At 43.3% G+C, this 15,248-nt stretch overlaps 1 protein-coding gene across 1 annotated transcript in view; it reads right to left on the bottom strand.

Annotated features, from left to right (window-relative positions):
- Nucleotides 1-15,248, bottom strand: part of cmip (c-Maf inducing protein) — a 48,461-nt gene that overhangs the window by 13,827 nt on the left and 19,386 nt on the right. The window contains exons 2-11 of the mRNA XM_080002766.1: nucleotides 11,478-11,603; nucleotides 10,750-10,800; nucleotides 8,686-8,847; nucleotides 8,340-8,381; nucleotides 7,922-7,984; nucleotides 7,201-7,281; nucleotides 6,514-6,617; nucleotides 4,778-4,882; nucleotides 1,513-2,010; nucleotides 405-470 (exon numbers count right to left, since the gene is read on the bottom strand). Of these exons, the coding sequence (XP_079858892.1) occupies nucleotides 405-470; nucleotides 1,513-2,010; nucleotides 4,778-4,882; nucleotides 6,514-6,617; nucleotides 7,201-7,281; nucleotides 7,922-7,984; nucleotides 8,340-8,381; nucleotides 8,686-8,847; nucleotides 10,750-10,800; nucleotides 11,478-11,603 (1,298 nt within the window). The remainder of the gene's footprint in view (nucleotides 1-404; nucleotides 471-1,512; nucleotides 2,011-4,777; nucleotides 4,883-6,513; nucleotides 6,618-7,200; nucleotides 7,282-7,921; nucleotides 7,985-8,339; nucleotides 8,382-8,685; nucleotides 8,848-10,749; nucleotides 10,801-11,477; nucleotides 11,604-15,248) is intronic.

Genomic DNA, 15,248 nt, shown 5'->3' with positions numbered 1-15,248 from the left:
CGACACGTACATACAAGTAGCCGACTTGTGAATCGTCTGTGTGCGTGTGTGTGTGTGTGAGAGAGAAAGAGTCATTACTTCCTAAGCGGCGGGGGAGCGACAGTGGAGATGTTGTTGCCTTTGGCTAATGATGCCTCAAAAGCATCGACTAGGCAACGATGGCGCAGGTGTGCGACAGGTGAGTCCCAGCTCGGAGAAAGACATACACAACAGGTACCTCCCCCGCCGGCCTCGCCCTCTAATGAGGGCTGCGCCTCAGTTGAAAACGTCTGGGAGGCCATGGCGGCTGTACACCCCAGTGTGCGGGTGTGAAGTGGATGGAAAAAGGGAAGGGGGCAAACCGGGTGACGGAACCCAGGATGGGTGACGTGTGTGTGTGTGTGTGTGCGTGTGTGTGTACTCACTCTTTGGGGAAGGGAATGGGCTGCAGCAGGCTCGCGAGAGCAGGCCGCCAATCGTCATAGTCGGACCTTAGAGAGTGAAAGAGAACGTCAGAGAAAAATATAGAACGGACCAAGAAAATAAGACACCGTTGGCGATGATGCTGAATCCCCATGATACTCACATCCGTTTAATAAAAACTACAAAACAAATACATTTACGCCAGCATTGACTGTCTTTCTGGGGGTTTTTTTCCCCACGAATCACAGTTGGACATCATTTTTAAGTTCAGTTGAAGAACTTCGGGGGTGCGTTACTTTTCGCAGTAATGCGATTATTGACGAGGTACGGCTCAAATAAAAATAATTGCATTAAGATGTTTAATTTATCACTATCCGACACCTCATTCAATATAGATTTGACATTATTATTATTAAGCGTTTTTTTCTGTTCTATTTAACTATAACTAACTTTTTTATTCACTGAACTTTTTTTGGAATTTATTATTAGTAGTATGTACAAATGTATTATATATATATATATATATATATATATATATATATATATATATATACTATTTATTATTATTTATTACTACATATATTCTGTTCATATTTATGCTTTGACAAGACATTTTCTTTTTTTTTTTTTTTTTTTAAAGCTCAGAGACAGACAGACTGACGATATTTTAAAGGAATTCAAAGACAAAGTGTTGATGTAGAGGAGAAAGTGACACCCCACACCGCCCAGGGACTGAAACGGAACACTACGCTGGGGTGACGCAGGTCAGGGGTATTAATGCGTCAAAGGAAGAGGATCGCGTTTCACCCGTTGGCTGTGTTACAACAGCTACAAATCGCCACACCGTCACTTAAAAGGAGAAAAAAAATGATACGTTTTAGGTCAACGCCCGCCAGGTCTGTTCACACGCTCATACAGGTTGTTTGAATGGAGGTGTGTCACAAAAGATCGGTGCTATCTGTGCTCTACTCTGCACAAGCTGGTTCATATTCACCCACCTGGCACACGCCACATTACTTACATTACTCGTGCAAACGTTAATAGCACAGATAAAATAAAACCATCACTTCTTTTCCCCTTGAAATGCTTCATGAAATGTGTCAAACTCACAGCATCTTCAGTATGAGGGCGAAGCAGCCTAGCACGCGGTCGGCCTGCGCCGGCAGCTGGATGGAGAGCGCGCTGAGCGCCGGGCTGACCAGCAGGCAGTCGATGAGATTGGGCTCGCTGTCGCCCCCCGCAGGCGGCGGCGGCAGAGAGGAGGAGGCCTTCCGCCGCGCGTTGGCAGAGTTGTTGCTGCGCTCCAGCTCCACCAGGATCTCGCTGGAATTGACAATGGACGGAGGCGGCGAGAGGGAGAGCTGGGGGGAGGGTGCGGGGGCGACGGGGGGCACGGCGGGGTTGGATGGAGGGGCCGGGGCCGTGGCATCTGGGGCCACGGCAAGAGGCTGGGGAAGAGGACCCGGGTCGGCCGTGAGCAGGAGGAGCGTGGCGGGGGGTGGAGTCAGAGGCTCGGGGCGCAGAAGGCGGAGGGGCATGGGCGGTTTGCGGTCGCACTGCTGCTGACAGCCGTTCCGGATCTCCTTCAGACTGGGGGAGTTGTCCCGGCTGGTGAGGGGCAGAAAAGAAATCCAAAGTGAACATGTGTCATGGTGTCTCGCTACACAGAGATAATTATTGTTCTGATAATGTTCTTATTGTCATTTTCCTTTCCTCAGACTTTTGGTGCTTAACCCGACTCTACTCACCTTTTTGCTTTTCTATTGGGCAAAAGTCGTGGTTAGTACCTGGTACTTATTTTGGTACCGCCTCTGTCGAGGTTTCCAGCGAGCTAAGGCGATACTAAAATGTCACATGAAAACTACAGGAGAAGACTACTGGTTGTTCAGAGAGAATCGTCACTGTGTCTGCGTCACTACAGGTAAGAGTGACTGAGAACATGTCCACACACTGGGCTTTTTTCATTTCATTCAATTAGGAAAATAAATACATCTTTATTTTAAAAAAAACAACACACTGTTATTATTGGTTTTGTTTGGAGAAATGAGGAACGGGGAAGTGCAGGAGTGCTCAGAGTGATCGCTTTTCCCTTAATTTAAATTTTTATTTATTTATTTATTTATTTTTAAGTTAAAAACATGAAAGTTATTGTCCTCCCCTTTAAACAAAGGATGCCAAGAAAAACAAAAAAAAGCTTATCCAGCCACACACCGAGAAACAAGAACACTATCCTGCTGACGGCCTCCATTGTTCCTGTGTGTCATGTTGAAGATGACATCACGGCAGTATCTACCTGGTACCAAATGAAGTACAATGGAGTAGAGTCGGGTTGAGCCGGTTCCATGCAGTGGAAAAGCGCCATTTTGCCAAAACCTCTGCATCCAAGCTCTCACATCAGAGGCTCGGGTTATGTTCTTGTCCAGGTTTGGTAGCATGATGAAATATGCATGAGCGCAGACTTGATTGCGTTGAAGTGTGCTTATGAAGAATCTGGATCTGATCTAATTGTACGTCCGCTTGGAGACCTCCTTAGAATTTCTCTATGCAAAATCAATTTACACTAGAGGCAAACCTTCTATGGGGTCAGAACCCTCTCAAAAGTTAGCTCAGTTAATAAACAAAACAATCTCCGCCTCAGTTATTCCTGATGAGAGTTGTGGTTTAGTCGTTGGGTTGAGCTTATACCCTGTGGCCCTCTGGGTAGTGAGAGAGGTGTTTTTATAGTTTATACAGATTCCAACACGACTGAAGTGGTTAACAAAGCTCTAATAGTACTGGTATGCAGCACTGTTTTTGATTTCATCCATTGTTGAGTACATCCGTGTTTTATCGTGTGAATGGCCAAGTGACATCACGGGAAATGGATATTATCAATATTGTCAAAGTGCACAAAATATCCTATGCTGAATAAAACAACAATGACTCCAGTTGGCCCTGAACTTCCAAAAAAAAAAAAAAAAAGAAAAAAGAAGAACACATACCCTTGTATCTTACTGGCTGTGGATTATGCCGATTAACACGATACCGATTACAACTATATAAATTATGAGTTGCAACCTGCAACTTGTACCTGGCAGGTTTTCCTGAGTTGTGTGTTCAGGCATGTGAAAGTTGAAACTAAAACTATGCAAGCTTCAAATGGTCCTATAGCGCTGCAATACATCCATTTCAACTATTTGTCCAAACATGCTGCTCTGCTGGATGTTAGTTTAGTCTACGCAATCCAGATAGATCGGTGCAGTGCAGAAATTTTGTTGGAAGCCATTTGGTTTTTTCCCCCCCTAGAATGTAATGTAATGCCTGTGGCGAATCAATGGTAAACCAGCTCAAGTTCCACTGAAGCCCAGCGGGGGCATTTATTTTTTGGTCTCTCCGTAACATAAGATTTACTTCCTCTAACGTGATCTACATTATCCATATTTGGACTTAAAGGGAAGTGGAATAAGGACACAGAGGGACTACCGTGCGCAGCAGTGACGGTATGAAGCCTGGTACGTCCCCTCTTACGCAACACATTGATCTTTATGAGAGATTTGCTTCATAGTCAATGGAGGGGAAAAAAAGGAAACATTCAGATGACTTGGACGAAACACAAATACGCATTACAGCACTCTAGCGGAGTCACATCCTATGACTTATAATACCCTGTGGAATACTGACTGTGGAATTCAATGAATTGCAGCCGGAAGTGTTGTAGAAAAAACATTTTGTGTTTTTTTTCTTCTTTTCTTTTTGGACATTGACTTTTCGCAGTGTGGATACTTGGACAGGAGTGATTACAAACAACAGAACAGCAAGTGGAAAGTTAAATAAATAAATAGATCAAATAGAATGAATTCAAAATAAAATACAATTAAACGAAATAAATCAAGCTCCCGAATTCCATGATAAAGAAAAGCCATTTTACGGCTTTTCTTTCTCATGGTATTCATTATATTGGGGCACTGAAAGCCAAATTAGAGAGGAGACGCTTGGGGCGATGCTGCAAAGTCGCTTGAGTTGCCAGTTAGAGTACCTGGGGAGAACACCCTGTGCCGCCACCTCCTCTCTTTCTCCATCCCTCCCTCTCATGGGAGTTTGTACTGCAGTAGCATGTCCAAGTTTTTCCATGAGGCGGAAACCCCCCTCAGGCCACCACCCCCACCTCCCCCGGGATCCTCCAGCTACTGGAGCTGAACCCACACTGAACAAGACCTTCCTGGCGCGTGTGCTCTGCTTCGGACAGAATGTCAGTCGGAATAAAGGTCGGAGGATTTAACCGAAGACAAGCCAAGGATTGTGTTTTATACTGGGCCTTGTTGTCTTTAAAAAAATAAAAATGTGTACCGGGCTCTGTACGCTGTATTCTGTGCGTTTGGGTGTGGGTGGGGCTGACCTGTTGATGAACTCCTCGTAGCAGGAGTAAATGGCAGCCAGGCAGACAGCCACCAGGTTGGGGAGGACACGTGGGTGGGGACACTGACCGGTGGGCCCGTGCATGCTGGGAGAAAAGATACGCACACAATTTAAAACATTCGAAAAAAAAAAAAAAAGATCAAAATTTTGCCAGACCAGAAACATGAAACATGTGATTTTACGTGCCATAGTGAAGCGATGTGATTTTTATTTTTCCATGCAAAATCATGTGGGCTTTCCATAAGGTAGTAAAAATACTTTCACATTGTAAAGATCGCTATGCTCTCCAATCATGTTTCCTTCCCAATTCTGTCAGAATTTTAAGTCTACGTTAGAAGTGTCCCACTAAATAGAATATATTCATCAGTTGCATTGACGCAAATTAATTGTCTACACAGATTCTTATGTTCTAATATTCATGGATTTTCTTTATAAGGTGGATTAATCACTGACATGTGAAGTAAATAACATTGCATCTCGTTCCAATGGCACCTGTCAAGAGGTGAGACATATTAGGCAGCAAGTGAACACTCAGTTCTTGAAGTTGATGTGTTGAAAGTAGGAAAAATGGGCAAGCGTAAGGTTCCAAATTGTGATGGCTAGACGACTGGGTCAGAGCATCAACAAAACGTCAGGTCTTGTGGGGTGTTCTGGGTATGCAGTGGTTAGTACCTACCAAAAGTGGTCCAAGGAAGGACAACTGGTAAACTGGCAACAGGGTCATGGGCACCCATAGGCTCATTGATACACATGGGGAGCAAAGTCTAGCCAGTCTTACACAGAAGAGCTACTACCAATTGCTGAAAAAGTTAATGTTGGCTATGATAGAAAGGTGTCAGAACACACAGTGCATCACAGCTTGCTGTGTATGTGGCTGTCTATCCCCAGACCGGTCAAACTCAGAGTGCCCATGCTGACCCCTGTGCACTGCCGAAAGTGCCTACAATGGGCATGTGGGTGTCAGAACTGGACCATGGACCAATGGAAGAAGGTGGCCTGGTCTGATGAATCACGTTTTATTTTACATCATGTTGATGGCCTGGTGCACGTGCGTTGTTTAACTGGGGAAGAAATGGCACCAGGATGCACTATGGGAAGAAGGCAAGCCAGCGGAGGCAGTGTGATGCTCTGGGAAATGTTCTACTGGGAAACCTTGGGTCCTGGTATTCATGTGAATGTTACCTTGACACGTATCACCCTCCTAAACATTGTTGCAGATCAAGTACACCCCTTCATAGCAACGGTATTCCCCGATGGCAGCGGCCTCTTTCAGCAGGATAATGCACACTGCCACACTGCAAATATTGTTCAGGAATGGTTTGAGGAAAACGAGAAGGAGTTCAAGGTGTTAACTTGGCCTCCAGATTTCCCAGATCTCAATCCGTTTGAATATCAATATGCTGGAACTACGAGCCCGATCCATGGAGGCCCCGCCTCACAAGTTACAGGACTTAAAGGATCTGCTACTAGTGTCTTAGTGCGGATACCACAGGACACCTTCAAAAGTGGGAAGGGGAGCTACATAATATTAGGCAGGTGGTTTTAATGTTGTGGCTGATGGAGGTGTGTATCATAACACTATTATAGGAGCATGGAAACATTAAAAAGGCTATTCTTATTAAATTGAAATTATTTGTATGACAATAAATCAGAAAGGAAGTGTGTGTGTGTGTGTGTGTGTGTGTGTGCACGCGTGCGTAGAGCACCGCTTCTCACCTGTGGATGAACTTCTTGACCACCTCCATCCCGGCATTGAGCTCGTTGAGGGCCAGGATGTACTCCTGCGTGAAGAGACGCAGTCTGGGGCACTTCCCAAAGTCCTGCACGAGAGAGGGGAATGAAATAAAATAGAATAAAATAAAATAAAAAGAATGTCCAGAGCAGAGAACAGAACAGAGAGAAGAGAGGAGGAAAGGAGAGCATAATTGGCCGTTTGGCCAAATGGTGTCTTTGGATCAAACTAGTAAATAAACCAGGATATTCACGCGTTTATGTTCAGGATTGATTTAGGAACGCTCTTTGGTGCATATTGGATGGTCCTTTGGATAAACAAGGTTCTGCTTTAGTGTCTATTGCTGCTGTCAAAATGACCCTGTTTAAGTTGGCCATAAAGCCCCCGGAGACAGCAATTGTTATCAGGTTGAATATAAATAAACCCCCCTTGACTTCCGAGTAGTACAAGACGAGAACCATGACGTACAAACGTCAGGGGAGGACTGTCCCTCTGGCACAGAGCGTCGCATTCAAATTTGTTTCCATTTCATGTTGTCGGTGAACGGCTTCGTCAAAAGAGAACAACCTCTATTTATATCGGCAGGTTTGTGTGTCACGATTCCTACGTCAAACCCTCCCTCGAGGCCTCCCGGATCCGTTACTTTGTCGTGAGAGAATGCGGAAGCTCACCATGTTGTGTTTGAGGATTCTCTGGACCACAGGGGTGAACACTTCGATCACCACCATCGACCGCGGCCGCTCCCGACAGTGCTGCGAAAGGGGAGAAGAGAGCCACATGTGAACACCTTGTACAATGCAAACTACCATGCCCCCTGTGGTGGGTTTGTGCCACTGCATTGTAGTGAGCTCCTCTGCTCCTCAGGTCCCTACGGATAAAGGAGTCATTTTACCAACCAGTCCCTCCTGGAAATTACCATTTTGCGGTCGTAATAATGATGCAATTTTAACCAATCTCTGCGATATTTGCGAGAGCTTGCAATTTTACAAAACTGTCACAAATTTTCCCACACATCAAATTAATCGAATCAACAGACCTTTCCCCCTTAGGAAAGAAGATGTTGAGTCGTCATACAGCACAGATTCTATTTGGCGCTGACTGTGAAGTTTAATTTATAGACATATAAATGGAACCCAAGTAAAATCATTTTCACGTTATTTATTTATTTTTTTAGCTTTGAGCTAATGATTTTGTTTAGTAAATAAAAAAAAGATGAGAACAAAAATATTACCAGTTGTTTCTCTCATATGCAGGGTATTATCATCCGAAGATTGGACACTTTGGAAATTGCAATGCGAGTTTTCAGAAAAGCAAGCATTTTTGGCAACAACAATTACAAAAGAAATAGAGGGACTGACTTGTTTCTGAGAAGGACGTTCACAACGTACTCACCTTGCAGAAGAACTCGCACAGGTCGGGTGGTGGATGGTTGTTCTCCAAAAGAGGAGCGATGGCCTTTGCGGACACACACACACACACACACACACACACACACACACACACACACACACACACACACACACACACACACACACACACACACACACACACACACACACACACACACACACTTAGAACTACCGGAAGGGTAGGTTTATAGGTGTTGAAGTTGTTGTGGTGAAATGACCAACTCTCCCTGATTAGTCTATTATTACTAAGATGCGGTGGTGATTAATTAACGTTGGCAATACTTGTACGGTCGTGATCAATACAGTGGCAGTTTCCTTTGTATCTAGTTGAAATAAGTCCTAAAAAACATATCCATTTAGCGTAGTGTAATTTGGTCAAGTGTCAGGAAGCTGGAACTCACCACGATGATGTTTTCATGATCCTGACTGCTGAGGTTGGTGTTCTGCGGTGGTGATGGTGGTGTGTGTGTGTGTGTGTGTGTGTGTGTGTGTGTGTGTAGAGGGGGAGGGGGGTGATCGGGAAAAGGGGGAAAAGAGAAGAAAAAGAGAAGACATGACATCACTGTTTCATAGGATATGAGACTTCTGTATGTCAGTGAGTGCTTTGTAAAGCATTTTGGCATCTGTGGGTGCCGTGTGTGTGTGGTGTGTGTGTGTGTGTGTGTGTGTGTGTGTGTGTGTGTGTGTGTGTGTGTGTGTGTGTGTGTGTGTGTGTGTGTGTGTGTGTGTGTGTGTGTGCGCCCCCACCTCAGCCAGCAGGGTAGAGATGATGTGCAGTGGGGCCTGGTGAATGGACTCGTCCTGCAGTGGCGAAGTCAGAGCCATGTCCACCAGGGCTCGGATCTCCTTCAGGACCACATCCCATCGACTGGGGTTGTTCAGCACCTTGCGGTACTTGTAGATCTTTTTCTGTAGGGGCGGGGTTTATTGAGACGTATGAATATTCTACATTTTTTTATTACGTTTAACACAAATGAAATACATTTTACTACTTTAAACGAATAGCATAGACTTAAAACATGTGCTTGAGGCATAAAAAAAAAAAAAGCTGAAAATTGAAGGCCGACTCCTGTTAATTTCATGTTCTGATTTCCCCCCTCATTTTCTTCTAAAAATAAATCCAGGGTGTGGTCAGTAACCGACCGGGATGTTGGCAACCAGTGTAAAGTGAAGCTTATTCTCACCAACACTACACTGCTAGCTAGCGTCAATAATGTCGAGTGAAAGTGAACTTTTCTATACGATGGCTCAATACGCTTGTTGGCAAAAGGTTGTAGTCATTCAGTTGCAGAGAGGGTGAAAAAAAAATGTTTCCACAGTGAATGCAAGCTCAGATAATCATTTGACCTACTTCTTTGTCAGCTTTTTTTTGGTACTAAAATCTGTTATTCGTCAAAACCATATGCTGATGACGGTGTGATGATCCATGTATTGCCCTTGTGAGTGGCAAAGAAAATGTTAAATTGCTCAAATGCAAAGAAAAAAAAATGTCTGATGTGGCTGCTGTTGCAGTATTGCATCTGTAACCAATCTATACAGCGGTATTTGAATAACGCTTGACAAATGGCACTCAGGGTGATGAATTTAGACATAGATAAGAAAAATACGTGAGACAAAAACATAGGTGGCATTGTCCTCATATTGGGAGTGCCTCTTGCTAACACACAAAGCCTGTGGAGATTAGCAGCACTGATCTGGGATTGGCATTCGGAGCACTGGGTTATATGAACTCTCCCCAGAACTGGACGGTGGTGAGATGAACCCGGTACACGATATCTTTGAGTGCAAGAGACAAACAGTTCTGTTACCACTAGCTTGATGTGTTAAATCAAGATCGATTTGAAGCAATGATGTCATTTAGTGCAGCCGCGAGCACTGAGCCAGAGTTAATACAAAAGGTTATTATTTTGTCATACTGTATATGGTATTGTCATATTTTGCCATAAATGAGGCGTAGCTTGTGGAGCTAGTTCTATCAGTCCACGGCACCAGACGCTTCCACTCCCTTATGGGTGGGAATATTTAAGCAGCCAGTCCCTCCCGCCCTAGCTGCTTTACTGCCTGCGTTGCTGCCCTCCCTCCACCTCCCCTGCATCGACCTGTTGGGCCCTACTCTTCTGTCCAATGGGGGGGATTCAAGCTCATCGCTCCTGTATTTCTAGCTCACCAAGTATGCCTACGTTTTCCGTACACCTCGCCGGGACTGATGAGCAGTAGTGACCAGACTAGCCTCGCTCAAATAAAGCAAAATAAATAAAGTACATTTTAAAGTAAATCTAAAAGTTGTCTGTCAGAACTCAAACCGATACAGACCCAAACTCTCTGGGTAGCCTGGATGTAAAATTTGAAAATAATTTGGAAAACTTTCCACCAACAAGACAATCATCACTCTTTCAACGCAATCGTCTAGAACAGTATAACATAGTTTGGTAAGTGGCAGTAATTAAAAAACAAAAACAAACAGATGTGTGGAAGTTATTGAAGCTTGCTGCTCCACAATGTAATAACCAATAGTGTTGTTACACTTAAAAAGCAACGCACGAAGCAGTAATTCACACTTCTTTGTTTTTTTATACTGTTCAGATGGAAACAAACGTCACAGGATGGAAAGGAATGCCGTTCTGCCTTTGCTTACACAAACATAACACAAATGACTAATGATGGTCACTGATAAACTGACCGTGGTTAAACGGCAGCTTCCTAGTTCTATTTTTATTGTGTGGGACTCCGTTGTGCGGGCCACTCCGAGCTCTTAAATAAGGCTGATGAGACAAATCAATTATTAGTTGAAAACACGGTCGACAACCTTACCTTCCACTGCAGGGAATGAAACCATTGGTCCCTCAGGTAGCTGTTGGCAGCCTATTGCAGCACGCACACGTGCAAACACACAGAAACAATCACACACAAGGGTTGGATGCATGAAACCTTGGCTGAGAGAAAAACGGATCAGGGGTGGCCGTCAAAATTCTATGAATACGTGTTTATTCTAAGAGGTTTCGCACCGCTTGTGCTTTTTATGCAGCGATCCAAAAGTAGACAGACGATTCCAAAAACGGAAAAACAGATAGAGAGAGAGATTGATTGAGCAATAGGGACAGACAGACCCACGGATGATAAAGATGGACGGATAGATAAAGAGACCAATAGACAGACAGATATACCAATAAACATAAAGATCAATAGACTGACAGACAGACTACACAACATCACTAGTTCACCAACAGGGCAATGCAGAATTATGTTTTTGAAACTATAATATATACAGGTATGGAAATCCAGATTAAATTGTATCTAGCAATAACAATTCCCTCATTGGGGTTGGAGAGACAAAATCTTATCAAATGGAGACCATGGAGTCCAACCAAAAAGGTTGAGAATGGTTGTTTTAGGAATTACTTTTTAAACATCGCCCTGGCCATCAGGGACGAAAAAACAGAGCGATGCAAAGTAATGCTATAATATGTACGTGTTCGTACATTGTACTTTCCACTCACATACTAAAGTTTGCTGGATGATAGTATGCGCATAGATATTACCTGCAACAAGACAGTCCCTCCGGGAAAGCTGAGCTGCACACAGTACTTGGGTGCGTTGTCCCACGACAGCAGCTGCAGGTCCTCGATGGTGCTGTACGACAAGGACATCTCCATGTAACCGGTCGGCTGATCAGAGAGAGAGTGAGAGAGCGAGCAAAAGGCAGCGTAAGATGATGTGACTCTACCATTGTCTACTGTAGTATGCAGCACTATTTATTTAAGTCAAGGCGAAAAGGAAATAGAGCATCTGTTTTCACAGCCATTGAGCCGCAAAGACAAAAACAATATGCTGAGAGCAGATGGACCGGCCAATAAAATATGTCCAGACAAGCGACGAGGTATCAAGCTTATCTGTTATCAACGAGGTCCGGCAACGTTTTGTTATATATTGAAAAATCATACGAGGTAGGAATAATAATACTTATACAAACAAAGAACACATGACTGACTGTTCTTGACCATAAATTAAAAAGCCTTTGTTTCCCATAAACAATGACTCTTACTAAATGCTAGGAAAATTCGTCTAAATGGAAGACCTTTTTATCGGCCATTTAAAACAGGTTGAGAGTGAATGAGCAGTGTGTTTCCCAAAAGCTAGTGTCATCTCATATCTTAGTAGCAATTACTAATGACAGGGAAATACCATATCTACGTGAACAGGGTTTTGCACCTGAGGATTGGTTTTGCATCTATAGAGTTTAATGTACCAAATGTCCAAAACATCTATCTACTTGTTTTGGACGTAACTTTGCTCCATTCCTCAATATGGACACACATTTGTAATGTTAATGTAACTTTCCTCTAAAATCTTTTCTCTCACTTACTCCTTGGGTCATGCAATGGGCACATGCATATAAAGGGTTTCAATTTCCATCCTATTGCCATTTTACATTTAAACAGAACTCTTAAATTATTCAATCTTTATCAAATCTCAGTCAGAGCATACTGAGGATATGCCTGTCAAAAGTTATCTAACGCATTTTTGATTTTTAGAACTGCTGACAAAGTTCACGGGAACAAAATGAAGTGAGAAGAACCCTAACTAGGAGCAGTGGGCAGCCACAGCACAGCCCCCGGGGACCAACTCCAGTTCTAGTGCCAATGCCTTGGTCAGGGGCATCAGCACTGTCCTCCGGAAAAAAAAAATTGTTACGGCCTCATTTTTTATTGGAATTTTCAGTCCATTTATGCTATTTAAACACAAGTACAAACCAGGGACGTTAAAATGTTCCGACTAAACGACCGACTCAAAACTACCGTTTTTTTCCCCTAATACCCTATTCAAAACATTCAAAATAAAATAAAAAACAAACTGCGCTGTTTTCCAAATGGGAGAGGGAGTGCGTGTCCGCAGGTCCATTATATTCAGATGGTCTCACAAAAACCCACGGTGCAGTGAAAGATCCCATGAGTCAGAATGAAAGATCCCCCCCCCACCTAGACCGGCGTGCGCAGGGGATCGGCACATATTTTGTCATTTATTCATATATTTATGGCTTTGTTTATTTATTTCTGGATTTATTTCATGGGCATATTAATTGTATTTATTTGCATGCTACATCCACATACCTGCTCTTTGTGCAAGTGAATAAAATCGAAAGTCAAATCGAATCGTGTATTTGGAGAATCGTGACACACCTACTGCGAAGTCACCCAGATGTAACATGGTCACTTTGTGCAACAAGTTGGTAATATCCTAGATCCCACCTGTTTCCTAGCTTGATTCCTTCTAAAAGTACTAAATGAAACTCTTGGGTTGAGCATGTTGTATTTTGCAGGGCCCCTTTGCTGCTTACAGCTATATTCATAGATTATATTCTACTTTTGAAAATGATACGAGAGATAAACGTCCCTCTAAAGCCTGGTTCATATTTGCCGCAGCCATAGTGTCGTTTAGTAGGTGTGCCACAAATGATGTCATTGCGGCACTCGCGACAGTGCCTCACGGCCATTGTGTCTGAGGGCGGGCACCTCCCAATCCACCTCCGCTCTGCGCGCTTCAGGTAATTTAAGATAGACTTGTTCCGAAGGAAAGTTGTTCGCAGGTACAATCCGTACGATCCATCCATGCCTGACCACAAAAATAACCAAATGGTGTTGAATTCATGGAAGGAGATATCACCGTTTCTGTCCAAAGATTTGGAGTTTTTTAAAACCTCAGGACTACTTTGTAATGTTTACGCCGACAAATCGGCAAAGGGCAACTATATACACTCGTGCGTGCGCCATGAGTGGCACGGCTCGCTTGTGGCGCCTATAACAGAGCCTTAACCCCCCCTTAAATATTTGCTGTGTTGAGTCTCTCTTGGCGTGAAATGTCAAATGCTGTTTGCTTTAGGAGACCCTTCAACGGCAGCACACAGCCAGCTGTTCTGTAATCAGCGTACCTGCTCCCACTACCGTCCCGAGCCTCTCCAATCTCCTCTATTATTAACTTTGATAAAAGCTCTTCTCTCTGCGACACAGAGAACCTAAAGCCACAACAAGCTGATTACGCTTTTTTTTAAATTGAAAATTTCCAGAAGAGAAAATCTGCACCCCCAAATAATTATTTAGATTGGTTCATTGGAAAATAGGGTAAAAAGACACATCATAGTTAAGTCAGAATAAGTGACAACATTTAGGGGTTGTCAGGCCCTAAGTAACACCTGTTGGTTACTTCCTTCAAATAGTAAAGACTCCACTAAACCAGGGGCCAGTGCCTACAACTCCACTATACAACAAATCATATAACAAATCAAACTTAAAACCGACAACCATTAGTTAGATCTATACAGACTAGGTGTTATTACATAATCGTCTGAGCACAATTATTTGAGCAGATAACGCCAAATGTTGCAATAGATAGAATGTGAATTAGGTGAGTTACCATCACTTGGGTCAAGGAAACTCTCTGCCAAATATGTTATAATCTTCAATGTACTACAACTACGAGGTAAATTTGTATATTATTACACAATTATAAGCTTATACTGTGGTAGTGGCATAATATGAAGAAAATAAATACAAATAAATAGTCAACTACAATTATTTGTTGCAGAGACACAGAGATATCATCATGATTGTAATCATGGAGGTAAGGTAGAAATAGAAATGAGAAAATTGATTTGACCGTATATGATAACATTTCAATTGCATGAGCGAACAAAAAACAAACTCCGATTGACCTTGACTGAAGGCTCCCGTTTTCAATTTTTCCAAAACTTGAGAAGGTAGAAGAGTAAAGTTCAGACAGACAGAAGGACCGATATAGACGGGTATACATAGACAGACAGCTCAAAGTTCTGAAGTGCAAGTGTAAATGGCCGTTTGTTCCCTCTGTGTTCAGTCAAGCAGACAGGTTGGTTATTGAAACACACTGATCAGCCACAACATTAAAACCACTGACAGGCGAATAAATAACATTGCTCATCTCGTTCCAATCGCACCTCAAGGGGTGGGATATATCAGGCAGCAAGTGAACACTCAGTTCTTGAAGCTGACGTGTTGGAATTGAAACGAGATGATCAATGTTATTGACTTCACCTGTCGGTGGTTGTAATGTTGTGACTGATCGGTGTGTATCTTTCTCTTCCGCTCTCACCGCTCCCTCTGCTGTAGAACAAACAGATTTTTTTCATACATTTATTTACACTCCCACTCCAATAAACCAGACTCCACGTCACAAAAACGACGGTGGTGGGATGGCACATATTGGATGGACGGACAGGCGTCATTTCCCGGAAAATAACTTGGCCGCACAAAATGCACATGGGACGACACTGTGCACGT

The sequence above is a fragment of the Zeus faber genome, assembly GCF_960531495.2.
Source record: "Zeus faber genome assembly, chromosome: 6".
NCBI lineage: Eukaryota > Metazoa > Chordata > Actinopteri > Zeiformes > Zeidae > Zeus > Zeus faber.
The sequence above is the reverse complement of the archived record's forward strand: the minus strand, read 5'-3'. Positions and strand labels throughout refer to the sequence as shown.